This window comes from Ammospiza nelsoni, chromosome Z (genome assembly GCF_027579445.1).
Source record: "Ammospiza nelsoni isolate bAmmNel1 chromosome Z, bAmmNel1.pri, whole genome shotgun sequence".
NCBI lineage: Eukaryota > Metazoa > Chordata > Aves > Passeriformes > Passerellidae > Ammospiza > Ammospiza nelsoni.
The window spans coordinates 6,259,584-6,287,387 of NC_080669.1; the positions used below are offsets into that span (position 1 = coordinate 6,259,584).

A 27,804-nucleotide genomic window follows, 5' to 3' on the forward strand; every position below is an offset into this window, starting at 1 on the left:
CTCTTGGGGAATCTGGAGCATGTAGGTCCCTATGGAAAGGGGTCAGACCCAGAGCACTGCACTGGGAACTGCACTCTTTGTGCATCTGTGCTCGGCCAAGTTCTACTCTTGGACTTGAGCACACTGACAGTGCTAAAGTGGTTGGAATCAGAAATGCAGCCCAGCCTCTCCCAGCTCCTGTGATGTCTGAGGGGCAGCTGGGATGCAAGGGCATTGATCTTCTGCTTAATTCCTAAACACAACACACACTGATTCCCTGGGCTGTACAAAGTCACAGGCAGTGTAAAACTCAAAGTGATTTTTAAAGCCATGCTGGAAGGTCTGGAAACACAAATGCTCCTTCTGCATCAAAAAGTGTACAGAATGCCTTCCAGTACTTGGTAAACGAGGCAAAGATTGTGCAGAAGCATCCTTGCTTGCTGGAAAATGAGAAAATGAACAGGGCTTCTCCTCCCAGGAAACCAGCAAACCACAAGATGGAAGTGTCACCTATGTATGTATCTAAAGCACTTGGATGCATGAGGGCATGTTTGGCAGGGAAAGAGCCTTTGTGCTGAGCACTATCATGTAGGGATTGATGGAAGTCTGCCTGAAGGTCCCTCCTATGCCTCCCATTGTCCAGACTAAAGCTCCCTCAGCACCTCCTCACTGGCCTTGTGCTGCACTCCCTTGCCCACCTCCCCTGTCCTTCTCTGCACACACTGCAGCCCCTCCATGACTTTCTGCTTCCCAGGGCCCACAAGTGCACACAGCACTCCAGCTGTGGCCGCAGCTCTGCCCAGCACAGGGCCATGCTCACTGCCCTGCTCCTGCTGCCCCACTGCTGCTGACACAGCCCACCATGCCCTTGGCCTTCTTGGACACCTGGTCCCAGGCTGGCTCATCTTCAGCTGCTCAAGACTGGCAGCACCCCTGGGTCCTTTTGGCCCACGCAGCTCCCCAGCCACAAGGTGCCCATTTCACTTCAGATACAGCAGGCCCCATTTCAAGATGGCCTTCCTGTTCCAAGCAACACAAGACAGCAGGCAAGGACTTGCAGCTTCACCCCACTCCAGGCTCCAAGGCACTTGCCAAACTTGCAGACTTCAGGACAAAACGGATCAACAGAAACTTTCCACTTCTGCTGTTTGCTTCACAAGAAGGCTTTGCAACTCTGCAGTTCCTTTCTTTGGCCACACAGCTCCATAGACAACACAAACATCTCCATTGCAGCTTAGCAAAAGCCAAAGGCAGCTGGGCCAACAGGGACTCTACAAGTGAAGAACGACTCAAGAAAACTGCAGAACACTTCCACAAGCCAAACACACCTTTTCACTAAGGGAAAACAAAGCAACAAAGCCTTTTGACCTCCAGCACTACCACATATGCTCTCGGCCATGACACCGCAGAAGCCCAGAGATGGAGCTTCCCTTAGCCAAGCAGCCAGAAGCTCAGCTGGAGCCCCCAGATCTGCACTGCCTCAGCAGGACAGATCAAAGGCCAATTTTGAGCTGTCACTGCCTGCAGGAAAAGGCTACGTCCTGCAGGACTCCAGCACTCAGCATCCTCGGCCAGGCACAGCAAGTGCTGGCTGCTCAGAAACTTGCACCTCTGCCTTGCACTAAAGACAGCACCACACACAACTGGCACTTACTCTCTTGGAATGATCAGATTGTGGTGGGACCACAGCTGAACACTTGTGGTGGTCTTCCTCATTTTGCTCCTCTCTGGCTTCTTCTCCAGGAGCTGAGGGAGGCAGGGGAGAGATGCCTGTTTGTCTTGTCACCTGTGGCAAGAGAGAAGAATGAGGGACAGACCGTTACCTACCATTTTCTAACCCCATTTCTCTTTGGATCTACAGCCACATCTTCTAAGGAGAACTCATCAACTTTGTTAGCAATGGCATTCTAAGTCACTCCAACCAACCCCAGCCATAAAGTTGCCTTTTTTACTTCAAATACAGCATCCACTATTTTTAGATGTCCTCCTTTTTCTACAGCTACATCTTCTAAGGAGATGCCACTAAATTTATGGGAATAGAATTCTCAGTCACTCTTGAGTAAATTTAAATAGGCGAAGTCTATTTTATCAAACTTCAGTGTTCCCATCTGGCTGCTGCCAGCAAGTATCATTCATTCTCTCTGCCAAACTGTGTTTATTGTTCTGCAGGGCTCGGAGATGGAAATTAGGAAATATCTGCTTTTGCCTTTGTTTTTGTTTTTTTTTTGTTTCTTTTTTTTGTTGAAGGCATGAAAATGGATTTTCTTTTGGTCTACCTAGCTGGCCCTCTACACTCTACTGCCACTGGCCAAGCTGACAGCTGGCTCTACAATTCTTATCACCAGGAACATGAAATCCCCCGTTCTCACTCACCTTAGGATCCGCACCACTGAATACACGCCTGAGGTGACCTGTAGTGCGGATAAGAAAATGAACAAGATGCTGTGAGAAAACTTCCTGGGCTGCTGAATCCCACAGAACAAGTCAACCCAAACAGAGATGATTTCCCGTTTCACAAAATCCCTCCAAAAGACACATTTCATTCACACAGCCAGCAAAAGATCAGGACAATATTCTTGCTTGTGCCTACACTTTGGCTTGTTTTGTCAGTAAATGAATACAAACATGACCAAGAAAATGCAGATTCATCTGTAACACTCAATGCTTCTGTTCTATCAAACACATCATGCAGCTTTTTTTTATCCCCTCCCTCAGGTTGTTTTTAAAAATCAGTTGCATGCACTAATTCTGTTAACTTGCTGGAAACAGTTGCCCAGAAAAGCTTCCCCAAAATCCCCCTGAGCGGTGGCAGTTCTGTTGTGAAACAGCACAGCAGCAGCTCCAGGGTTCTGGAGCAGACACTCACTGCTTTGGAATTTGCACTTCCTTGCAAAGGGAATCACTATTTTAGCACTCAGTAAAGGGTCAAGTTAGACAGTGAAATCCCCTTTCAGTAGAAAATTTAGAAAAAAAGCAGCTTTCTCTGAATTCTGGGAATAACTGCAGAGATTTTGGAAGGTCTTCCAAGAAGGTATGCCAATCTACATTTTCAAAGCTGTCTTGCTTGTCTCAGCAAAGTGAGGAAATGACAGACTCTGCTGCCACAGACTCTCCCGTGGAGAGAACGGTACCTCTGCATGTTCCCTTGCAAATGCTGCCCCTGTGGCTACTGACACCCCCTTTTTAGTTGAACCTGGTGACAGGGGCTTTGCCAAACCAGTGGCCTCCTAATGTTCTTTCTGTTTCAAAATCAGAAACTCAGTCACTAAGAAGGAGCAGGAAGAAATACAAAAGCCATCGTTTTGGTTACACCCAAGGAAAACCTCTACTTACGTGCCAGGTTAGTCACAAAATAGGCACCATAAGTAACACCATATACAGTGAATAGCGCTGGGGCAATTTGCTCAATCATTGTAGCACTGCTCTGCAAGTCTGCAGGCTGTGCTCACAGTAAAAAAAAAAAGGCTCCTGTGAGTGTGGAACTGCCCACTGACAAGTGCCTCAATCAGGAGGATTCTCCTGAACTGAGCAAGCGCTAGGGCTGCTCTGACACTCAGGCCTTCTGTGCACCAAGGCAACTTTCTGATGTCACTACGACAAGGTGGCAACTGTGCCCCGACATCACAAAGCAAACGCTCTGTGTTGGTCTGTGAATTTATGCCAAGCAATAACCAACCTTCCCTACAGCAAACACAGAATAGTCTGCAAAGTTCTCCTCTGTCACAAAGCAGCACAAATTCCCCTCATGGGCCAAAGCCTGTTGTTCAATGGATCCAAGAGTAACTTCAAGAGTGCCCCAAGCACCTACAGACTGTACCCCAACTGAGAACTCAGATGGGACACAAGCAAAGGAAACCAGACCAAGAAAATGGCCCAAATCATTGCCCATCTGAGAAATGACTCTCACTTGTAACTTTTTAAAGGTTTATGAAACCTTAACAAAGACTGAATAAGGAAAGATTGCAGCACTGGGAGTCTCCATGATTAGCAGCCACGTGCTCATCTACAAAAGAGATGTTCTGCCTTTTATACCCTTAGCATCTCCCATTGTTTTGTCAGTCAGCTCTTTCTCTGCTGTCCATTGGTGGAGATTACATTCTTGCATCTTGACTGGAGGTCAGGTGTTGTTACACCCTGCCTGCTGGTCACAAGCCAGCCCTCCCCAAATGCCCTGACTACCAAGGCCATTACAAGGGGGATAAGAAAGAGGACTATGGGAGGACATATTACAATACCAGCACTTTACATTTGAACATAATATCTATTCACAGAATATCTATTAAATGTGAGAGCCAACTATTATATTACTCACCTGTAGTGCACAGAACCAGGAGAGAAGGCACTGTTGACATAACAACTGAAATAATTCCTAACAAATCTCCCCACATATTTGCACAGAACCAGGAGAGAAGGCACTGTTGACATAACAACTGAAATAATGCCTAACAAATCTCCCCACATATTTGCACATTTATTGGACATGGCCAGGACACCTCTGGATGTACATCTCTGCCTTTCTTCCCCTTGGAAGCAGTCAAACTGGCAACTTGGGGGGAAACCAAGGGCTTTGTGGGGGCTGCATTGCTCTGCACACACCCAGGCTACCCATGGCACAGAGCTTTGGTGCCTAAAAAGATCAACCAGAGGGAAACAGCTGGAAAAGGTTTCATTTTGACCTTTCTTACCTGATAATAGAAGTTGCCAAAATGAAAGTTACCAAGCAGGGCCTGATCCCTGCTGCCAGCTCAGGGTTAGAAAGGAGGCATTACTTTATTTCTGCATTGGGTTCATAAGGAATCACTTCCCCAAGCCCTGCACAGCCAGCAATCTCACCTACCAGTTTGTATCCATGGAATTAAGACATGTTCAGTACTTTATGGAAACTCCCAAGCTAAACATTACCCCAGATTTTTTAAAATATTTCAATAACTTATCAGAATTTATTGACATCAGAGTAGGAGTGTCCTGTAGGTCCCTGGTGGTTGTTTCCACAGGTTCAGGAGGAGACCCATGAAGAAAAGAACCTAATACACAACTGGGATTGCAAAGCAAATTTATTCCATTAGTTGCAGTAGCAAATAGTTGCAGTATGCAATAGCATACTGACCTCTGGATTCCCAAAAATCTGGTGAGCAGGAGGAGATGGAGCATGGTGCTCGGCACCAGGGGCAGGTAGGCAGTGCACTTCCAGGACATCCCCTTGATCAAAACATTGTGCATCTTGTCCTTCTCACCCCTCCACCCCAGAACCAGGCCCTGTATCTCCTGCTCAGGAGGGGAATTTTACAGCAGGAGTTAGAGCAGCAGCTCACACATTCCTGGTGTGTGAGATGAGGCCATGATGGCTCAGGACACTGACTCCCTGCCACCAAGGGCTCCATTATGCACTGTTCCCCTTTCAAAGCTTCACTGCCCACTGATTGACCAATACATTGTTTCTCTTTCAAGGGTCAAACAAGACACTTTTCTTCATTGTCTTGTCAACCTGTTCAAACATGGATCAGATATGGCCGGGCCTGGGACATGACTCCGGTTCCTGACACAGTCATTTGGGAAATATTCCCATTCTTCAAACTATCATTTGGTGGTCAGGAGCCTCCTATAAACACTTTCTTCCCTTTGAATGCATTCCTGCTACCTTCTTAGCAGGACCACTCTCCTTATTCTCAAGGCCAAGATAGCCACTGGCACACAGTAAGCACTGCAATGGGGGAATACAGGGTTCAGCACTCCTGTTAAAGCGAAAGGAACTCAGAAGACTAAGCCCTGTTTGTTACACTTAACGCCTCTCCTTCCTATTCTGGGAATCAAACACAAGCGTTTCATCAATATACCCTGCAAGTGCTCTTGCTGAGTGAAGCCACATTGCTGTGTCAATAAAGCAGGCGGGACTCAGTTTCTTCATGCAGGCCTTCCGTGCACCAAGGCAACCTTCTGATGTCACTACGACGATTCTTTATTCACATAACTCCATTTTATATTGTTTTCACAGACCTCATGGTCAACTTCAGCTGGCTGGTAGTTTCCTTGCCACTTAATTCATTGCTTAGAAGGTGTTTTGGTGTGTACGTGCTAGGACTCTCTTTTTAAGACTCACTCAGGTGTTTACATTTTTCTTTCATGGATGCTCCTGGGAGAGATTTCTTGTTTATTACAAATGCAAACAGTTTTCTTAGCACAATAGCTTGTTGTGCATGGGAATTCTTAGCACAATAGCTTGTTGTGCATGGGAATAGTCATAAGACTGAGTGCTTGCTAAATGCACTCATTCTTATGACTATTCCCATGGGAAGTTAGCTGGCTGAATGTAGAAGACGTAACAGGCCAGCTGGGAATTTACCATAGTAAGGCCTGATTTTAAAAGGCCTTTCTTTTCTAAACCCCCTACCTGTGTGCAACACATTATGACATTTTTTCAGAAATTAATGAAGAAAACACAAATTGTCTTCTTAAAACACTACTGCCCCCTTCCAAATCAGTTCACTCCTCAAGCAAAACCCTCAGGCACATCCCCGATTCCCTCTCTCCCAACAGCTCAGAGCTGCATTGCACAGCACTTGCTGTGTGCTGGAGTACACAAAGTAGGCTGGCCCGGTGGGCCTGAATATTCCTGCAAAACACTCTTCATCTCACACCTTTGCTCTGGCTCAGTGCAGAACTGCAGGATTGCAGGCGCTTCCTCCCAGAGCTGCGTGAGGCGCTGGCTCCTGCAGATGTGCCCTGCCAAGCTGTCCCTGCCTCACGCTGGCCTCGCTTCCCCTGGCACAAGAGCCGGGCCTGAAGGAGGCTGCCCTGCGCTCCAGCCTGCCGAGCAGCCCGGCTCCCTGCCCCGGTGCCCAGAGTGCTGCACACACTGCTGACCTTTGCCAGGAGTTGCAGGGCAGCCGGCAGAAGAGGAGGAATCCTCAGGCAGCCCAGCGGCCCTCGGCTGCCCTGGGCCTTTCTCTGCTCCTGGGCACACTCCAGACGGCCAATGCCTCCAGACTGGGCTGTGCCCAGCACGGTTGCGCTTCCCCTCGGCAGCAGCCAGCTGCCACCTGGGCTCTGAGAGCGGAGGATTCGCCCGCTCCCACGAACAGGCACCCAGGGCCTGGCTGCTGCCTCTTGCAGCTCCAAGGGCCTCCTTCCAGCCTGTCTCTGCCAGGGCTCAGCCTGCTCTGGCCTCTGCCGGGGCTCTGCTGGGGCTCCACCCCGGCCAAGGCCGGGCCCGCTCTCACCTCCCAGGCACTGACAGCTCTGCACCACAGGAGACCTTCCCAAGCACCATCTCTGATCTTTCTGCTTTCTCACTTGAGCAAGGCTCTCCTTCTGCCAAAGCCATTGCATTTAGGGATACAAATCCAAGTGGCAGGAACCCAAATGCTCTTGAGTCAAACGCCATGCACACGGTATTTAGGTTTTGCCTGCAACTAGAAGTGCTCCAGGTTTGCCAAAAGGGCACAGTGGTCCATATTATAAAGGCAGTGTGGTCTGGAAAGCATGGATAAAGAGGGGCTGTCTCCACTTTCAAACTATACCAAAGACACTATAAATCATATAACAATTCAGAAGGACTGCTGAGCTTATTCACAGAGTGAAAAAGAAAGGAGTCTTCCAGATAAGCCAAAGTTTCAGAAACTTTCTTTTCAGTCCTAATCTATAAATCTAGGCTATAATAGTATTCTTCAGTCCTACTCTAAGCTGGTTATGGAGTAAATGGTCCTTCACTTTTCTCCCCTTCAGTGAAATGGTGAGTGGTGCCAGAGTGGATGCTGGCTTGGCTGATTCACATGGATACTACTCACAGGAAAAAAACAGCAAACAGCAATGAACCATGACTTTCCTAGCTCAGTGCTTCACAGACTCATATCAGGATTCCTTTGGTTCTTAGAAAGACCCAGAAAGAGGAGCAATGGGGCCATCTGTTCCCCATTCATTCCCAATATGCAGGACCTTGCCATCAGAGACAAAGGTGGCCCAGAACCCCTCTCATCTGTTTATTGTGATGTCTTCATCTCCCTGGGATTTTTGCCCTGCCAGTGCTCTAGAAATGGTGCTTTCTGTCCCTGGGATTTCTTCCTATCAGGAAACTCCAATGAGTGACACAGGTCCCTGCCTATGCAAGACAGGCACTGTGCTGATTTCCCCACGGAGACAGAGCAGTGTCTACCTTTCCATGCCCTGCCCCTCGTGTGCTGGATGGCACCTTCCTTCCCAGCAGGGCCAGCCCAGTGGCACTGGGCCCTGCAGTTCCCTCTCTGCCACACAACCTGGCAGTAACCATGGCACAGTTCCCGTCTGCTTGAGTGTGCCAGGCAGCAGATGAGGCTGGGACAATTCCCTCCCAGCTGTCCCTGTTTGTGAGGCAGAAACTTCTAAGGGTGGGCTGGGGGGCACAAACCAGGGCCCCTCAGAGGCTCACAGTGAGCCCCCCACGGCCCCTCTTCCCACAGCCAAATCTCTGACTGCTCAGCTGGGACTGGCTTCCTTGGGTACCTGCACCACCATTTCCTGTCTCTGTACCCTGCATTGCTCTACTTCAATTCTTTTGCCATTAGATAAAAAGGAACACGACACCAAATTACAAAAGAGGGCGACAGAAACAGTCAGAAAACAGAGCACCTCTCCTCTCAGGAATTGCAGAGGTACTTTCCAAGACTTCAGAGTGGCTTTGAAGAAAGTGGGGGACACCTTTTTAACAGGACTGCTTACAAGAGGATGTTGGCAAATATTTTTAAACACAAAGGACATCTAATCAGAGGAGGTCTAAGGAAGAACTTGTTTACATGGAGTATGGTGCCACACTGGCACATACTGTTGTCCCAAGAGCTTGTAGGTGCCTGTGAAGGTCTGCCCGAAATGAACGGGTGACAAATGATTTTTGGGTGCAAAAATAACCAACAAAGGCACAGGGGTTTTGCAGTAACAAATCAACCAGATGCAATTTTATTGATGATAACCACAGCTAAATATGCATTTGGTTAGGGGATCTGGGGAAGAGAAGGGTAGGACAAGGGAAAAAGGGAGGAAAGAAGGTCAGGGAATGGGGTATAGCTACCAAAACATGATGTCTTTGGGGTCCCGCCGCCAAAACTTGCTGGTACACATCTTGGGGAGATCTCAGAGAAGCAGTCGAACCAAACCCCAAGATATACTGTTCTTGGTTGGGGGGTGACTGAAATTAGGTTTCCATGGAGGGGAGAAGAATAGGAACAGGAGGAGGGGGTGAGCCATTGTTTTCATGGCTGAATGCTCACAGGTATTTTTACTCTGGGCAGGTTTTTCCCCCCTCCCTGAGTTGGGAGGGGGTACAGTCCCAGTCTCTGGAAGGAGGTTGCCAGGGGGGTGCCATGAGGGTGCCAGAGGGGTTCTTGGTTCCTTGATGAGGGGATTTGCATCTCTGTTGGTCCGTCACGGTGGTTGAAGGCAGGCAAGAGGGGTCTTCTCATGGAGCGGGGGGGAGCCACCCCAGAGCTCAGTCCAGCCAGGTCAGGAGTTTGGAAGAAAGTCTGGTTCAATTGTCCAGAAAAGGGCAGCATGCCCCCTCCGAGTACAGCATGGCATGTTCTGCAAACACCACATGTGAACACACTAGATAAGCATGAGACTTTCTTTCCCAACTGGCTCAACAGTTTTTAACCCTTCGGTGGTCTTTTTCTCATGACAATTGTGAGGCAAAAAATGAAGGATTTTCGGATGGACTTCTACAGTGCCCCATCCCTGGAACCATTCCAGGTCAAGTGGCAGAGGGCTCTGAGCATCCTGATTGCTTTAAAGATGTCCCTTCTCATTGCAGGACACTTGCACCAGAGAACCTTTACAGGGCCCTGCCAGCCCAGCCCAGTCTAGGATTCCTCACCATTTTCAGTTGAAGAGCAGCAAGAGTAGAGGTGAGGAGGAAGGGGGCTCATGTGATGCCTTGGACTTGAGTGGAGGAGGAGCCCATCCCTCAGAGCCTGTTTCACCTGCAGCCCCTTCACATTTTACCTGCAGGAGCTCCCTGGCAGACCAGTGCTGCTGCTTGTCTGTCTGCAGGCAGTGGCTCAGGAAGTCACACAGGCAAGACAAGAATCTGTTGGGCTGCCACAGCTGTGGGGTCCCTACTGTGGCTATCAGGTGTGTAGCCTGGAGAAAAAGGAGACACAAGGCTCCACCTGCTGCTTTCACATCTCTTAAATGCTCTCCTAGATCTCTTTATTTAACCTCTGTTCTTCAGTGGCAGTTCCTGCCTTGGCAGAGACCCAGAGATGACTTTCCTCTACCAACCAAAAACCCAAACCCCAATGCAACCACAGCTTTTCCACCATCCTGCAGATCTTGCCTTGGCAGCTGATTTCATTGACTGACCTAGTTAGTGGGAACTACATCAGCAAAGCATGTTTGCTTCCCTGAGGATTCACACCAGCTTGACAGGCTTTTTGGAAGAGGGACTTTGCTATAGTAACTAATTCCAAGGATTAGTACATGAAAATCATTTCTCAGTGCTTGTTGGTCCCTTAAGCACAGCTGCTGTAGAACAAAACTCATAAAGCTTTTTGTGCTGTTCTTGAAAACAATGGTAATTGGAAGAAAAGAAAGGAAATCCATCATGTATTCCTCAGGTTAGGAAACAAACATTTACAATCTCATCTTCAACACATTAAGATGCCCGCACAAATGTATTGGGATGAAAATGCCTGCTTGGGCCCACAGGAGCCACCTACCGCTCTGTTTCTCAGCAGTCTGAAAATTTCTGCTTTTCTTTTGTGGAAAAGGAAAACTTCCCATTGTCAAATCAGAAGGAGAATTGTCATCCCGTTTGTCACCTTCTACTCATTTGGCTACTCAAGTCAGTACGTTAATGGTAGGCCCATCCTGCAAAGTGCCAGGAAACACTGGGAGGTTTTGGCAGGCTCTCCAGATCACCAGATTCTGGCTTGGTGATGTGGGATAAAGTGCATTGGGCTAGGGGAGAAACACGGTCACTGAGGGTTTCAGCAGCACTGCACAAGAAGCAGAAGAGACTCTGTGACCTTTACACCCTTATGTCCAGGTTTCAGACATGTTTCCCAGTAAGAAGAAACAGCACATTGGGTTTAAGTTCCTCTCTAAAAACTACTGCCTTAGAAACTTTGCTGGGTTTGGGCTTCTTTTCTTCATTTCTGGAAATGTAACAGCAGTTCTGTGAGGCTTGCATGTGGTCTTAGGGGCATCTTCACAGACAGACAAGTGGGAACAACTTGAAATCCAAAGCAATATGTTGCATGAGAAGGGTTGGGGAGTGTTTGCCTGTGCTAAGGCTTGAGCTGTCTGGCAATCCCCTTCCATGATGTGCAGAAACATCCAGCTGCTCCCCAGAACTCAGTCCCTCAGGGCACACAGGCCTCTGGAACCACCTGATGATTCCAGCCTTTCTCCTGCTCAAGAGCATCTAACCTAAGCTGAGCTCCAGTTTGTTCAGCAAAGCCAAGGATGCTCACTTCCATGCAGCTGACAGTGTCCATGGAGCTCAGCAGGTCTTCCTGATACTCTTCAGGGCAAGGAATTACAGTGTAATTTGGCAAGACATCAGGGGAACAATATCCAATGTGGTTCATACAGAACCAAGCTCTAACATCCTGACAAGTCAGAGGGAGAGAGCTCATTCTGCTTTTGCAAGATGGTATTTAGAAACAGACTTGGAACTCCTCAAACCTCAGCTTGTAGAATCCACCTAAAATAGACAAAAATAAAAATGGTAAGAGGCCTTGGTGTCTCTATAAAAACACCCACCGGGATAATAATAACTCCACGCTAGTGGCAGTGAAATACTTGGTGGCCAAAGAGACTTTGTTACTTTCCTCTTCCACAAAGGAAAGGAAAAATTCCAAGCCTAAAATGGCCAATGCACTGTCCTTGATTAAAAGCAATTATGGCAATTCATTTAAGTATGCAGACGTGAGCAGAACAGAGGGATCACCGGTCATGCCTGACGTTCCCTGTTCATTGGTGGAACCTGCAAACTCTGATTTTATGCTTTTTATAAATGTGTCAATTGTTGGTTTCATAGAGCTTTTTTGGCAAAAGCATGGGGTTTTGTTTTGTTATGTTATAGATCCCCTCTCTTGGACTTAGAAAGGTAAAATTTTAGTTAAAGGTCAAAAGCAAAATTTTTAAATTGAAGAGGATATGGGAGGACCTTTTGCCAAAAATTAGCTCACAAAAAGCATGGAGCAAAATCCAGTGATACACTGGTGTTGGTTGGTGGGTTTTAATTGCTTTTTGTAGTGCAGATTTGCCTGTGGAACAACCAAAACCAAATGTTTGGGTGACTTAAGCCAAGGCATAAGGCTTGGATACCATGTTTGTCTAATTCAGAACCAGAAAAGCCTTTCTCAACCTGTCTAGTCGGTGTGACAGTAAAGGATTTGCCCTTGGTCAAAAAGCAAGTCAGTAGTAAGCCTGGTTCAATTAACAATGGGAGCAATCCCCAAAACCATTTAGGACAAAGAACTTTCCCAAGCATTATCTGAACTCCAAGAATTAGAAATCCTTGGTCCTTTAACAATGGATTTCTGCCTTACAGCTAATGATCGCTGAGAAGGTCATCCTCCAAAGTACAAGGTTACTCCCCATTATTTTGCATCGAGAAATTCAAGGTTTTGGTGTAAATATTCAGACAGCACCCATGTCTGCCACGGGTTTTTTTTAAGAAAAGTCTGCCACTTTTCTTTAAAAGTGGGGTGTCAGACACACGTTTGGTATTCCATATTCCCCCATGGGTCAAGCAAGCATTGAAGGAACACATCATTCCCTAAAATCCCTTTTGAATAGACAAAAAAGGGGGGAGCCAGAGGCAACGCCTCACATGAGGTTGAACAAGGCATTGTATGTGTTGAATTTTCTCAACAGCTCCTTTTCAGAGCCCAATCCACCCATTTCAAGACATTTTTTGAACAGCACTCAGGCAAAACTAAGGGAGAATCCTTTAGCTTGATGAGAAACCCAGAGACAGGACAAATAGAAGGTCTCTTCAAACTAATTACGTGGGGCAAGGGTTTAGCTTGTGTTTCCACAGGGCGAGGTCTGAAGTGGGTGTCAGCATGACATGTGAAGCCCTATCGGACTTGAGAGCAAGAAGATACTGATCCCGGAAACAGAGAAGCGAGCACACAGACAGAAGAGAACCAGACTCCAGACATCAACTCAGAAAAGACATAAAAGTTCAAGGACTCGGGGGTTTCTTTTGGGGTTTGGGTGTTAAAAACATGGCAAAGCTTCTCACCAAGAGTGAAGCCATGAGCTTGGTATGTCTTGTTGTGCCTCATTCTTCCGCCTGTTGCTTTAAGCAATGAGGTGGATTTTGCCTTTGTTCAACCAAAACAAAACGTTTGGGAAGCTTTGGCTCAAGCAGCAAATCTAGACAGCATTTGTTTGACACACTCAAGGCCAGGGAAACCATTTTCAACATGCATAGTAGGTTTGCCAGTGGATGAATACCTGATTCCAAAACACATCCTGTAAAAGATTCACAGGTCATGATGGATCCTGTGAATGAGTGGTGTTCTGGGACACAACTTCCTGCGGCTTCCTCTGATCTTCAGGAACTGGAAATTTTTGGGTCCATGACAATTGAACTTTGCATGAAATTCAAAATTTTGCATGTGACAAAAAATAAGATCATTGATGTCACTCCAAATCATGCTTTATACAAAAATGCATCAGCTTAGTGCAAATACACCAAGATGACAACCAAAGCATCGCTCCAAGTTCCAGCACAATTGCCACGAGGGATCTTTTTCATTTGTGGAGACAGAATTTGTCATAGCATCACTGCAAATGTCAAAGGTGGTCCATGCAGCATTGGAAGAATTTCATTGTTGTCACCTGATCTGAAATCATTGAAAGAGCAAAAATGCAAAGGGAAAAGATCCTTGGAAGAGTATAGTCCAAATTGTGATGATGAGGTAAACACTTGGGACAAGGCTGGGAGAATTGCCGTTGCAGTCTTCTCACCTCAGACAGTGTCAGGGGTGGCCTTGACTCAACTGGACCACATGGGTTGTTGGTTGAGCAAACATGCTTGAGCTGTTTCTCTTGCACTTAGTGACACGTTAAAAGACATTGACAGTGTGAGACAGGAAACTCTTCAAAATAGAGCAGCAATCGATTATCTTCTGCTGGCACATGGACATGGATGTGAGGAATTTGAGGGAATGTACTGCATGAACCTGTCAGATCACTCAAAGTCAATTCATGAGAACATCAAAAAGAGAGAAGGAAGTATAAAAAAGCTTGGGGAGATCAATGGATCAATAATGTGGTTGGATTTTTCAATCTTTCTCCATTGTGGAAAGAGCTTTTAAAATAGGGTTTTATATTTCAGAAGGACTTTTGGTTTGCATGCTCATTGTGCCATGCATCTTTTTGTGTGTGCGGCGAAACAGAAAGGGGAGATGTCGGAATTCAGTACCTCCCTCCAGGTGTCCAGAGTTGCTGAGGACCCCACCAGGGGGCTTGGAAACCTTTGCATGCAGTCCAAAATACCTGGGGATTAGATTTTGACCCCTGGAGCAAGTTGCCAACTTTGTATGAGGACCTGAAAGTCACAGAAGTTTGAATAGTGTAATAATAAAATTATCACAGTGTGAAAATGTAGATTTTAGGATTTTTGATTTGGGGGTTATGGGGACAAGATGGAGGAACTTGGGCATGTCTAGCCTTTCTTCTTCTTCTTCTTCTTCTTCTTCTTCTTCTTCTTCTTCTTCTTCTTCTTCTTCTTCTTCTTCTTCTTCTTCTTCTCCATTTTCTGCAATGATGTTGGCAATTTGGGATTGATTTAGAGTAGAAGTGCACTGTCTAACATAGGTGATAGGTATTGGGAATTAAGAGTAAATATGTTATACATAGTTTGTAGTATAAAAACACAACACCGCCTCGGGGGCGGTCAGAGTGCTCGTGGCTGCCCTGCTGAGCAGACCTCAGCTGGGCAGAAAGAAAATTTTTTAGATAAGAACTAATAAACAACCTCAAGACCAAAAAGTGAGGAGTCCAGACACATTCTTCAGTTGCACGGGCCGAAGCAGAGACATCCTATGCATCTCAGGGCAGCAATTATCAACAGCAACCCGAGATTTCTTCAAAGTATCAAGTCTCATTTGCAAGGCCATCTTTTGAAACTTTTTTCTAGCTCCATTTCTCTCTCAACAATGGCTTATCCATAGCTATTCCATGGCTTATCTAAGTCAGCATTTCTTGTCTCAAACTTTGCATATGGATGCGTACTGTGTGGACCTCCTGTCAGGCCCTGAGAACTCTCTACAAATCCATTTCCAACATATGGAAATCTAACTTAGGACCCCATTACTAACGTGACCACTGCCTTTGCACTTACCATACATAGAGCCACAATTGATGGTATCCATTGCATCAGGATCAAATCGTGACAAGGCAGTACTTTACCTCTCTGAACACTGGGTTTGGGCCAGAATGGTAGAAAAGAAATGGCAAACTTCAAAGGTAGAATCCTTTGTTACTCAACAACAGTGGGGATTCATCTGCGAAAGTAATACCACTGATGCCCAAGACATATGCTTAGATACTGAACAGAGTGTGTGCCACTTTGAGATCCACCCAGACACCATTCAGAAAACAGCGCTTATACACACTGGTAAGAGATTTGTAAGCTTGATAACTGCCTATGCCTCAGTAAAAATAGACAATGAAAATAGATATTTACTTATTAAAAATTACTCCAATTTTTGCATTTGTAATTTTGTTAACATTATAGACTGTGATTTTACATATTCAGTACCAGTTGTCTCTCACCAATTGATAAAAGGCCAACTATAAAATATATCACCCTTTATCACCTGCACCCATTGGCATAAACCTTACTTTGGTAAAACAGTTGATAAAAGATAAAGATCTTAGTGAGATCTTGAGAAAAATGAAAGAGAACGGAGAGAAAATTTTAATAACTGTTCATCAGCATGCAAAAGAAATTAGCAGGGCTCTGCAAAACATAAAGCAAGAAGCAAGTCATCATTGGTGGGATGTACTTTTTGGATGGTCACCAAAAGCAACAGGTATACTTAATGCCCTAATCCCTCCAATTATTGTTTTGCTCCTTTTAGCTGCCAGAAGCTTAATTTTGTCCATTGCAACACTTATTTGGAATTGGAGGATGCTACAACTAATGGCAGTCTTGAATTCATTGCCAACAGCATATGGAATAGCCTTGAAAGATACTTACTGTATGACTTGGTTGGATGAGGAAGAAACTGTATATTAATAAAAGAACTTACTAACCCTATAGAGAAAAGGGGGAATGAAGCAAGGATTTAATAAAACTTAAAGAGGTAAAAGTTTACTATATTTAGTATGAGGGGGAGAGTATAGCAAGAGTAGAAATAATAAGGGATAGGTAATTTTTAGCAGGTAAAGTAGTTAAGGCTAGGGTAATATATCACTTGCCTGTCTTTACTATGTTTAAAGAAGCAGGATGGGATGCAGATTTCTTTGTGACAAAGAGGAGGACCGTAGCCTGCACCTGGGCCCTAAAACTTCAGCTAAAACCAAGGGGTGTGAAAGCCTGCCAACAGGTCATAAGTAAAGAGGTCAAATTGAGGAAGACATCTCGGCCTTCATCAGAAGGAGACCATTCCCCACTTTAAACCCACCAGCCTATTTGATGTGAAAGATTGCACAAGCGTGAAGGAACTTCGGACTAAAATATAATAAATTTTAAAGTGGGGGTAGGTGGGTTAGCTAATGAATATTTATAAGGTGTTTTGGGAATTATATGAATATGTAGGACTTTTTTAGATGAAGAGCCAGAGCCTGTGATTCTTTGCATATGTTGGAGAAGACTCATGGTGTGCCTGGTGCTGTAATAAACACACCATCTTCTAACTTTACCTAGTGACAAGTTTTATTCTGTGCCTCACCATGATGGCTCACAATACCAACCACATGGCAACAATGGCTCCATTATGCATTGTTCCTCTTTCGAAGATTAACTACCCATGTGTTGTGGTGTGATGTCATGGTTTGCCTCAGATACCTCAGGTTTCTCCCTGTAGATTTCTTTCCCAGGTGTGTCAATCACCTCTCCTTTGCCCCACCCTGACCCCTGCTGAGCACTTTCTCTCAGTCCTGGCATTCCAGAAGGCCACTGAGTGATTGGCAGAGTTCAAAAGATGCCTTACACTCCTGGAGGTCATTGAGCTATCCATTGCTCCCCCCCGATTTCTGAGATCCCTACCCCTTCCCTCCCCGTCTCCCCAGGGTTAAAAGCAACAGCAACCACCTGGTTTGAGAGGTTCTGTTAGAGCTGTTACTGGATTCAGAGGCCTGTGGGCCAGGAATAAAGCTCTGGATCGAAACCCTCTAGCGGAACCCGACTCCTTTCCTTCATCCTCACCTTAATGCCTCTCCGCCAAGGTAAACCTGAGCTCCAGCATTTCTGGACTTGTCTCCAGCACCCAGCTGCAGCATCCAGCTTAGCCAAAAGTGTCTCTGAGGTGAAAACACCACAGTTGCCACCTTTGGGTCAAGCAGCAAGGGCCAGACAAGCCCAGGCACTTCTCTTCTGGCTATATTGGTAATAATTCCAATATATTTGTTCCACAATCTTGCAGCCCTGAGAAGACACTCCGGAGCTCCCAGAACCTTGGAAAGATTTTAAGGCAGCTTAGTGTCCACTGGCCAGAGCTTTGACAGCATAGCTCTCCAGCAGAGATTTTGGGACTTAGCCCACAGAAGCCTCAAGGACATTCTGCGCCTCTGGAAAGTGCAGTTCCTTTTTGGTGAACAGACTTTCCGAGAGGGAGAATAGGGTAGCCCCTACTGCCCGTAGGGTCCTATTCAGGCTGAAGAGAAGACCCTTCCAGATGATGGCACCAAAAGAACCAGTTTGGGCTGAGTATCTCTGCTCCATAGAGGGGTAGACGCTCAAATACAGTCTCTGCTGAGCGATCTGTTCTTTTTCACTCTTATTCAGAGCACAAAAAGGCTGCACAGCCCTGTGGAGCAGGAGCGATAGCACGTTAGGCATAGCCCAGAGAGGCGCAGCTTTGCCATTTTTAGAAATCATGTGGCAGCGAGCTTGCAGCGCGGTGCCGGCTCAGAGGAGCCAGGGGGACTCTCCCTTACCCTTCCCCTTCACAACATTGCCAGCCTGGCTTCCTGGCTTTCTCAGTATGGGGCGGCACAGCTCGCATGGCGTGCGTTTGCAGCACGACGTGTGGGGGCTCCCAGAGTGGCACGGGGTGGCTCCGGTTTCAGGTTTGCTGTGTGGGCGGGGAGGCTCTGTCTATCCCCCGGGCGGCACGGTGAGTTCCAATTCCGTGCTGCTACTGGCAGCACTTTAAAAAGCTGTACAAGCAGCTGCGTTGTGAAGGGCTAAAAGTCTGCGTGTTTTCCCTTCTTAACCGCAGTTATTGGAAATACGTAGCTGATTCGGTTTTGTTTTCGGTAGGCGGGATATTGTGCTGTGCCTTTTACATCTAAAATAGGCTCTAAGTTAAGCACAGCACAATAAGGAGTATGATTGTTGGAATTTTAGTTAGTGGAAATGTAACACTTTCTAAAGGAAAGTGGAAACATTTTATAAGGTGTTTTTTCTACACTTCCCACAAATTTTTCCTGAACAAGTCTATAATATTCAGTTCTGGGATAAAATAGGGCATGAATTGATAACCTTGGAAAGTCCAGGGACACATCCTCAGCTAAATTTGTGTTTTGGAGCTTACAAGTTGAATCAGCCTTACTCAAACAGAGAGAAGTGGAGAAAAAGCCACACAAGGAATGTACCTCTGCCCTTCCTGTTTCTCCTCCCCCCCAGCTCTGAACCCTTTACCCCAAATCTTGGTGTTTTTAGGAGAGCAGATTCTGCTTATGCCCAGGGAAGCCAGCTCCCTGAGCACCTTAAAATGCCTGAGTTCAGCTGTCCACAAAGTCCTGGCCAGACCACGTGGAACTCTCCCCATACCCCTGTGTCCCCTGCTCTGAAACCCAGAGCACGTGTTAGCTTTTCGGAGAGCAGTGACCCCTAAAATTGCTCCCAGACCCTAGGGGGCCAAGAAAATGGAGGATGCCACGTGGCACCATGCCATATCTGGTCTCCTTCTTCCCATGATTCCCTGAAGCATCCCAAAAATCCCTCCTCACCCCCCACCCTCTCTGATCCTCCTGACACCTTCCCTCCCCCCACCTTGCCTGCCATAACCTCAGCTCCACCCCTCTACCCCTCCCTGGGGGTGTCTGCCAATGTGATGTCACCAGGTGTCCCCGCCCCTCCCACCCCCCTGTCCCACCCCCCTGTCCCACCCCTTCTTCCCACAGTGTCCCCACCCCCTCCCACAGTGGGGGTACGGCCACTGCTTGTCCCTATGGCTGTACCTGTGATCCCAATGCTTCCGATTCAAAGGATATAGGGCAGGGAACTGCAGACCAAATACAGGGTTCCAGTTTGTCATTTGTCCCTGTTACATACCAGCATGCAGGGCAAGGGGGAGGAGCCCAACTGCTAATTGAAAAGATTTTGGACAAGAAATGATAAGAGAGGTCTGCAAAGCACACAAAGAGTATGTGGCCCACATAGCCATGTCCTTTTAAATACCAAACTGGGTAGGACTGTAGTAGTCCCACATGATTTAAAACAGCTTTTTTCGTTCCTCATGGCCTCTACAGAATTCAAATTATGGGAACTGGCATGGAAGCAACTGCTAAAAGAAGCTCTCCTAGACTTGCATGCTGATAAAAACACAGCAAAAGATGCCAATGGCATGCCAATCACCATTGAGCATCTCTCGAATGGTCCTTAGCGCCAGTCCAAGCTGCAGTATTCCTGTAGAAGCACTTGAGAGAGTCAAAGAAGCAGCTGAAAAAGCCTTCTTTACCCTCCAACCTGAAGGCCCATTTGAGCCATACAGTAAGATCAAGCAGCCACCATCAGAGCCTTTTTTAAAATTTGTAGAAAGGTTAACGAGCTATTGAAATCCAAGTTAAAAAAGAGAATGCAAGGGAAGAAGTTTTAGAGGAAATGGCAATTACAAATGCATATGAACAGTGTCAAGCAGCAATTTTAAACTTACCTCTAGAACATCCCTTGTCCTAGGTTACATCCCTTGTCCTAGATTCACTTTATGATGCTTTTATCCCCAATTGTCTTGTTCTGTTTATGCTGAATAATAAGTTTTGCACCTTTAAAACTTGTTCCAGAGAGTGAAGAGGGGAAAGAAGAAGTTTGTTTTCAGACACTGCACTCACTCCTCCATGTTCCTGCTCCTAGACTGTGTTGTCTGTAGATAGACAGCGAGACAGAGCTCTCCTTTGCTTTTAGTTAGTTTAGCTAGCTGAGGCAAAGAAGTTCCCTGGACTGTACTTTTTTTTTTCCTTTCCCCCTTTCTTTAGACCTGTTCAAACCTGCTCTGGACTGAACACCAGAAGAGCACTGGTAGCTCACACCTGTGGCCCACTGGGCCGGGCCTGGACCATAGCATTTCCAGCTCCAGAAACACTGATAAGAGGCTGAGTGAGCTGTGCTGCAACCCAGGGAGGGGATTTTCTGAATTTGTCATCTCTTTTGGAGCAGCAAGGAGTTTTATTGATTAATATTGTTTAGGTTTTATTGTTTAATAAACAGGTTTTTTCCACTTTTCTCCAAAGAGCTATTTTCTCCCAGACCAGCTGGGGAGAGAAGTCAAATGAATCTGCTTTCCTAGAAGAACCCTTTTAGAAGTCCTCTTCAAAATTTGCCATGAACCAAGACCCCCCACTACACTAAAAGATATGCTTCTAGTTTGTAACAGGAAAGTGCCTCTGGTGAGTGTTGCTGAAGACACCAGACCAAGACCACCAAAGAGAGTTGCCGTTTCCAGCCCAGCGCCCATTCCCTCAGCCCAGCTGTACCCTGGGCAGCAGCAAAGACCAGCAATGGTTGACCCCACAAAGCCATGCCTGCTTTGTAACCACCTTGGGCACTGGAGTAACCAGTGCCCCCTGAAAAAAGCAGTTTGATGAATTCAGAAATAGCAGGGGAGGAGAAATACAAGCGCTTTCTGGGGGTGAACAACAACAATAAAACCGAATGTGGAGCGCCAGCCTGCCAGGCATGCAGACACCAAAAAAGCAGGCCAAGGGAATGAGGGAAGCAAAAAAGACCAAGTGCGCGGCAACATCCCTATTCCTCTAAGTGAAGCAGATGCTTCAAGGACCAATTCTGCTGGTCCACCGCTGAAAGTGAAACCAAATAACGTTTGCTATGACTTAGGTGAACCTATGTTAACCACAACTTCTGTTACTGAGCGTTTCACTTTGCAGCTGACAGAACCACTCCACCTGAAAGACACTGACTGGCATTTTGTCTCCGTCAGCCCACAACAGCAGGGTACTTGGCACTGAATTCACTGTAAGTGCATCATCATTGGGGACACCAAACACATACCACAAGAGATCAAAATTGCTCCAGAAATGACAACATCAGATCCTGAGCAATTAGTTCTCAGCCTGCACTGTTTCCACCCACCCGTTTCTTCCTGAAGGACATATCCTTGCACAAGTGCGGCCAGGTGTATGTGGCCAATAAGGCATAGTCCGGCTAGCAGAGGGTCAATGGCCGACACCCAGCTGCATAAACTGCCAGCCCCCCTCAGCATCTGTTGGCCTAGGGCTGAGGTGGCTTGCAGACGGAACTCGCTGCCGCTGGGACAAGGAAAAGAGCCGCACACTCACTGGGGGTGAAGGTCGGTTTATTGATGAAGTAGCCTACCGAGGAGCACCAACCAGAGAATGGCCCTGACGGGAGGGAAAAGTGAGGTTTTAAAGGAAGGGAGTGTATATGGGAGGGATTTACAGGGAACCAATAGGGAAAGGTGAAAGGATGACCTTAGCATAACTGACATAAGGGGGAAACCAATAGATACAAAGTAAAGGAGGGGCCACGGGACCTCAGCCAACCACAACCCCCAGAGAGAAGAAGATTCTGGAAAGCTGGGAGGAGTGGGGGGTGATTGACTGGGCCCAGGGAGGAGGAAAAGTTTACTTATAAGGAGATAAGGGGGAGGAGAAATTATATAACTTAGGTATCAGGGAGCTAGCAGGATGTGACTTTGAGTGCATTCACATTCCAATCAAGTTAAAATCAGGCCAAATTATTAAAAAAATGTTAGAACATTTGCTTCAGGAAAATGAGGTGCTGCATTTTGCTCTGAATTCCCACTTAGGACAAATTTCTATCCATCGGCCTGCCCACAAAATTTTCAAACAAGATGTTCAATTTACTCTGAAACTGAGAAGTGTTCAAAGTAGGAGACCTTTAAAAAAGGCTCTGACCGTCTTTACAGACGTGTCCAGGAGGTCCCACAAGTCCATTATGACTTGGAAGGATCCTCAAACCTAGCACTGGGAGACAAACATTGCTGAAGTGGAAGGTTCACCTCAGGTTGCTGAGTCGGCTGGAGTTATTAGGGCCTTTGAAAAGTTCTCAGAACCATTCAGTCTGATTACAGACTCTGCATATGTGGCACGAGTGGTATCCAGGCCAGATCAAGCGATACTTACTGCAAAAATTGTCTAACATTGCACTTGTCGAATTGTTCTCAAAACTCGTAAAGTTAGTTTCCCCCTGAGAGCAAGCATTTTATGTGATGCATGTCAGGTCACACACTGACTTGCCAGGGTTTATCGCTGAAGGCAACAGAAGGGCAGATGCTCGTGCTGCGCCTGCAGAGATGACCCCTCTCCCAAATGTTTTTGAACAGGCAAAATTCAGCCACCAGCTTTTCCAACAAAATGCACCTGGCCTGGGTTGTCAGTCTCACATCACTCAAGAACAGGCCAAAGCAATTGTGGCCACATGCTTCATTTGCCAACAACATGCACTCCCTACAGTGAGTATGGGAGCAAACCCAAGGGGGTTGAACAGTTGTGAACGGTGGCAAACAGATGTAACACACACACACAGTCATTTGGACAGCAGAAATACATTCATGTTAGTGTAGATATCTTTTCTGGAGCAGTCCATTCCTCTGTCCACACAAGAGAATTATCTTCCAAGGCCATAAAGCACCTCTTACAGGATTTTTCTTTCATGGGCATCCCCAAAGAGTTGAAATATGATAGTGGGCCCACTTACAAATCCATGAAATTCAGGAGTTTCCTGCAGCAATGGGGAGTAGAGCAAAAAACAGTCATCCCCTACTCGCCTACAGGTCAAGCCATAGTAGAAAGGACTCACTGTGATGTCAAAAGAGTCCTGGACCAGCAACATCAGGTTCTGAAGGTGGAACCTCCCCACATCCAGTTGTCCAGGGCACTGTTCACAATCAGTTTTCTGAACTGTTCTTTTGACACCCTGAATCTGCCCTTCGTACGCCACTTTGGGGGGAGCAGTCAGGTGTTAGTGAAAGAAAAACCTTCAGTCTTAATAAAGGACCCTGAGACTTGGAAGACAGTGGGACAGTTATAAATTCGTTACATGGGGACGTGGATACACCTGCATGTCCACCCTCTCTAGTTCAAAGTGGGTTCCTTCCAAATGGGTAAGGCCCTAGGTCCCCAAGTTCTCAGGGAAGTCTACAGAAGCACCCCAGGTTGCTAATGCTGCTTTGGAGAAGGAAACACTGCACGTGTTCCCTGGAAGAAATTCCATTTAAGCTTCCTATCTGGAATAGTTTGTAATATATGTTTTTCTGAAGTTCCTTGTACCAGTTGAGATCACACTGTTTGTGTGCAGTCTCCATGAGACTGAGCCTGCTCCTCGCAATCATTCCACCAGCAATCTCCTGGATTGTCCGTCAGCCCAAACCAAATGTATGGACCACCCTGAAATTATGATATCAAGAGAGAAACATACAACTGGCTGAGAGGACTGTTCAAGGGCTGGGGACTCTCAGGCTGGTTGAGACCTATGCTGAAAACTGTACTTTAGTATTGTTTATTCTAGTTATTGTTATTGTAGCCAGTAGCATTGTTTTCAGACTAATCAAGTACATGGTTCACAAGTTAATTTCAAGCTCATCTTCCCCTGCGGAAGTCTACCATTTGGAAGCCCTCAGTCTTCCAGAAGATGATGATATGGAAGCCGCAGAAGAAAACACTGACCCTCCTGAAAAGGAGGAACCAATTTACCTACTGTGGTTTGGCAAGGATTTTCCCCACAAACCCAGTCCTCTTCATTTTAAACAAAACAAGGGGGAGATGTTGCAGTGTGATGTCATGGGTTGCCTCAGATACCTTGGGTTTCTCCCTGTAGATTTCTTCCCCAGAAAGAAGAGGTTCTTCCCCAGAGGTTGTGTCAATCACCTCTCCTTTTCCCCACCCTGACCCCTGCTGAGCACTGTCTCTCAGTCCTGGCATTCCAGAAGGCCACTGAGTGATTGGCAGAGTTCAAAAGATGCCTTACACCCCTGGAGGACATTGGGCCATCCTGGTGTCATTTCCCCTCAGAGACTTCTCCCCCTGCACCTGGTTGGTGAGAACCCTACCTCTTTCCTCCCCCTCTCCCTGAGGTTAAAAGGAACAGCAACCACGCGGTTTGAGAGGTTCTGTTAGAGCTGTTACTGGATTCAGAGGCCTTTGGGGCCAGGAATAAAGCTCTGGATTGAAACTCTCTAGCAGAACCCAACTCCTTTCCTTCATTCTTGCCTTAAAGCTACTCTGCCAAGGTAAACCTGAGATGCTGCATGTCTGGACTTGTCTCTAATGCCCAGCTGCAGCATCCAGCTTAGCCAAAAGTGTCTCTGAGGTGAAAACACCACAGTTGCAGCCTTTTAGTCAAGCAGCAAGGGCTGGACAAGCCTGTAAATTTTTGTTGATCGCAAACAAATATGGTTGAATCTGACTGTCCTCAAGCCTAGGGTGTCCCACCAGCATCCCATGCTTATATAGCATTCCATATAGCATTTCAAAGGGTGAGAGCCCCATCTCCGAATGAATTTATCATTGTCCTGATATTAAGCAATATATCATTGTCCTGATATTAAGCAATGCTAAAGGCAGGCATTTCATCCAAGACATTTGAGTTTCTAAAATTAATTTGGACAACTACACTTTCAAAGCCTGATTCATCCTTTCCACCTGTCCTGAGCTCTGGGCATGCCACAGAGTGTGGTATTCCCATTGAATGCCTAGTGCCTCTGCAATCTGCTTAATAATTTTTGACATAAAATGAGTTCCTTGGTCCGAATCAATGTAATTCACCACCCATATTGGGGCACAATTTCCTCTAGCAATTTTCTGGACACTGTCTGAGCTGTTGCCGGAGGCCTGGGGAAAGCCTCCACCCAGTGGGTCAATTTGTCCACAATCACCAGCACGAATTTGAACCTCCCCACTTTGGGCAATTCAGTGAAATCGACTTGAATCCTTTCAAAGGGTTGGTATGCAATGGGGCGATTCCCCAGAATGGCCTGTCTTGCTTTAGTCTTATTAATTTTCTGACAAATCAGGCGTCCTTGTACCTCTTGTTTGGCCAATTCATAAATTCCCCTGCACTCGAAAAATTTCAAAAATTGTTCCACTAGGGCCTGCGCCCCCCATTGTGTTCACTGGTGCAGTGTCCTCAAAATCCTCCTGGTAAAACTCTTAGAGACTAGTTCTCTCCCATCTGGCAATTTCCACTTACCATCCTCCAATTTCCCCCCAATCTTCTCATAGCTTTCAATCTCCTTTTGGGAGTGTTGAGGAGGGTAGTCTGGGACCTCGATCCCTTCAATTTCCGGGGTACTTACCATCATCAGTGCCATGGTCTTGGCTTCCTGGTTTGCCAAATTGTTTCCCTGCTGGGATGCATAAAATTAGAGGGTTTTTAGAAAAGTGGTTAAAAAGGCAGGCCTCTGACAGCAGAATTGTGAACATTGCTAATACAGCAGAAAGTTTTCTAAGCAGTAGAGCAGAGGTGAGAAATAGCACAGTAAACTTTTGTAATGTCTTCATAGATTGCAACAAGGTTTTTTAATGTATATCTTTAGAAGGTTAGTATGAATGAGTCTCTGTGCTTTGTCTCTCATGAACAAGCCATTGTGTTAACTACCATTAGGTGTGTTTCATATGATTGGATAGAATTTTTGTCAATATGTCTTGCTCTATGTGTAATTGGCTGAAACCTATGCTGGGATGGCTTTATGTTATGCTGTAATGTAACACCCCCTTGGCATTTCCTTTGGATCAGAGAGCTGTTAACATAATCTGTCTCCATTGTCCTAACAATGTACTGAGACTGATGTGTTGAATAAACAGCTCACGACACTGGTTTGGAGTGCCCTGTCTCATTCGTGAATGTATATAGTTGCCAGTGGCAAATGGTGTACCTCGTGCGAGGAAAGTAGACTAGGATAAAAAAGAAAATTGTGGAAAACCTGGCCGCTGGAGACCCAGGTGTTAATCAGGAAGACTTTACCATCCCCCTCGCTGCCTGCAGCCTATGTGTTTGTAAGTAATCCTTTTACAAGGGGGCACCTGGATGATGAAAATGGGAAATCTCTTAACTAAAGCAGAATGGGATGTATTTTACCAATTAGACACAATGTTACATGAGAAAGGATGTTCTGATATCTCAAAAACTGAGCTTAAAAATTTACTCATCTAGGTGAAAGCGAATACTCAAAATATAAATTTAAAGTCTGCTTTTACCTTTGATTTTTGGGATCAGATAAACTGGAGAATCTATAACTTGTTCTCTCTCGAAAAAAATGAGAGCCTAAGTGTGCTTGTACCAGTCTCTAGGGCTTTGCTGGAGTGTTTTAAACAGACTAATATTAACCAGGACAGTTCTGACTCACAAAACAAAATATCTTGCGCTGACTCTTTAAATCCAAGTAAAATGGATCTTGCATGCTTATCGGGTGTATCTCCAGACTCTGTGGACAGTGTTGCGTCCTCTGTTTCTCCCGGGCTTCCTAGCATCCCTGCAGCCGAAAACAGCCTTCCGTCCCTCCTCTGGGAAAAAAGGAACTCTTGCCTTGTCAGGAAAACTGTTCAGACTTTTCGTTGCATTCTGGGAATGTGAAAATTTGTGAAACTTTTTCGGGGGAGGGGGTAAGATGTGTAGAAAGGGGAGATGAAAAGAGGTTTTGTGATAAAGAGACTGTGTGTTCTAAAGTTGTGCGTGCATGGACAGTGAAAACTGATTTGGAGTCTACTCTCCCTGATGGGGGGGTTGGAGCTGTGGGGGTTGCTCCTTCTTGGGAAATTGCCGCTCCAAGTTCAGTTCAAGCATGTCAGGTGCTTGGGAATTCTAGGAATTCTTTTTTGGTGAACTGTTCCAATAAGTCAAGGCCTGGATTTTCTATGGCTTGCCAAGCTATTGATACAGAGAAAGAAACAGCAGCTTTGCTTCCAGAGAGCAGGGGAGTAGAATCAAATGTAATGATTGGCAGTGGTAGCCAGGAATTGAGTCAAGCTAGAGGGAGGAAAGAGCTGGATGAAAGAGCAGAACATCTTAAAAAGTTCTCTGGAAAAACACAATTTGAAGTTTTAAAAACCCCGGAGTTTGTTCCTCTTAATTTGGAGAAAAAAGATAGAAGTTTAAATCCTCAGTTTGATGTTGGCAGCTCTCCAGCTGAGTTTTCGTTGGCAGGGAGACACTGTGAAACATGCAGTAATGCTTCTAATGTTATCAGAGATATAAATTCGAGAACGAACACTGAGGCAAATTTTGGCTTTGTTCCTGGATTCAGGGAACACACCTCCTTCCTGGCCCCTTTGGGCAGGGCTTCGGAGGAGGCGTGTTGTCTGATGGAGCCCTCCCCTGTCCTTCATGGCAGGGCTCCAAGGAGGCCGTGTTGTTTGGAAGTCTCTGCCAAGAATCTGGAGGTGTGTCCTCATATTCACACTGACAGAGTTCCCGGAGCTGGCCAAGTTCCCGGAGCTGGACGAGTTCCC

General features: G+C 46.2%; 1 protein-coding gene across 1 annotated transcript in view; it reads right to left on the reverse strand.

Annotated features, from left to right (window-relative positions):
• Nucleotides 1–18,140, reverse strand: part of LOC132086434 (uncharacterized) — a 31,598-nt gene extending 13,458 nt beyond the window's left edge. Inside the window, exons 1-2 of the mRNA XM_059492111.1 lie at nt 18,073–18,140; nt 17,768–17,942 (exon numbers count right to left, since the gene is read on the reverse strand). Coding sequence (XP_059348094.1) covers nt 17,768–17,942; nt 18,073–18,140 — 243 coding nt within the window. The remainder of the gene's footprint in view (nt 1–17,767; nt 17,943–18,072) is intronic.
• Nucleotides 18,141–27,804: the final 9,664 nt, after the last annotated feature.